Source organism: Asparagus officinalis, chromosome 5 (genome assembly GCF_001876935.1).
Source record: "Asparagus officinalis chromosome 5, Aspof.V1, whole genome shotgun sequence".
Lineage (NCBI taxonomy): Eukaryota > Viridiplantae > Streptophyta > Magnoliopsida > Asparagales > Asparagaceae > Asparagus > Asparagus officinalis.
The window spans coordinates 116,540,590-116,541,697 of NC_033798.1; the positions used below are offsets into that span (position 1 = coordinate 116,540,590).

At 39.2% G+C, this 1,108-nt stretch overlaps 1 protein-coding gene across 1 annotated transcript; it reads right to left on the reverse strand.

Moving 5' to 3' along the window:
• LOC109842445 (protein NYNRIN-like) lies at nucleotides 387-740 on the reverse strand. The gene has a single exon (XM_020411324.1). The coding sequence runs from the start codon at nucleotides 738-740 to the stop codon at nucleotides 387-389; it is 354 nt and encodes a 117-aa protein (XP_020266913.1).

Consider the following 1,108-nt stretch of genomic DNA (forward strand, 5'->3'; position numbering starts at 1 on the left):
CCTTCCCATTTTGGCTCAAATTTACTTTTTGTTCGCCTTGTGATAATCATAGGACGAACAACAGCCAATACTAAATCGCCAACCTTGAAGGATCTATGATGAACTTTTTTATCAAAAGCTCGTGAAATACGAGCCTGATATATCTCCAAAATTTGTTTTGCTCTTAAGCGCTTATCTTCTAAACCATCCAATTCTTCTAGTCGAGCCTTTAGTGCTTCATCCTCTGAAAGTCCTTCATGGATTGCAACTCTATAAGATGGGATTTGCACTTCAAGTGGAAGTACGACCTCACCTCCAAAGACCAATGCATAAGGTGTTGAGCCTGTAGGTGTTCGAATAGTAGTACGATATGCCCATAAACTCTCCATAAGCTGCTCATGTCATTCTCATTTATTATGGGAGACCACTTTCTTCAGTAATTTGCATAATGTCTTATTGAATGACTCAGCTTGACCATTGGCTGCTGCATTATAAGCTGATGAAAAGTAATGTTTAATATGAAATTTTGCACAAAGTCTCTGCATATCCTGATTTTTGAATGGAGTTCCATTGTCAGATATAATTCTAGCTGGTATGCCAAATCGATATATTAAATGAGTACGAACAAAATTGACCACATCTACACCTCGTGTCTCTTTTAGAGGGATAGCTTCTGCCCACTTAGAAAAATAGTCAGTTGCAGCCAAAATATAGCTATGTCCCTTGGATGATGGAGGATGAATAGGGCCTACGATGTCCATCCCCCATACATCAAAAGGTCAAGATACATTAGTTGTATGGAGTGGTTCTGGGGGTTGATGTATAAAATATGCATGAATTTGACAAACATGGCATATCTTAGCAAATTGCATTGCATCTCGAGCCATTGCAGGCCAGTAATATCCTAAATGTTTGAGTTGATGGTAAAGCCTTTGTCCCGATTGATGAGCTCCACATACCCCAGCATGTACTTCTTTCAAAGCATTCATAGCTTCATTTTCAGATAAACATCGAAGAAGCATACCATCAAAAGATCGCCTAAAGAGGATCCCCTCAATGCAAGTATAATGTATAGCACGCTTCTTTATTTGTCGTCTCTGGTGATTATCCGCAGGAAGAATTCCATGGT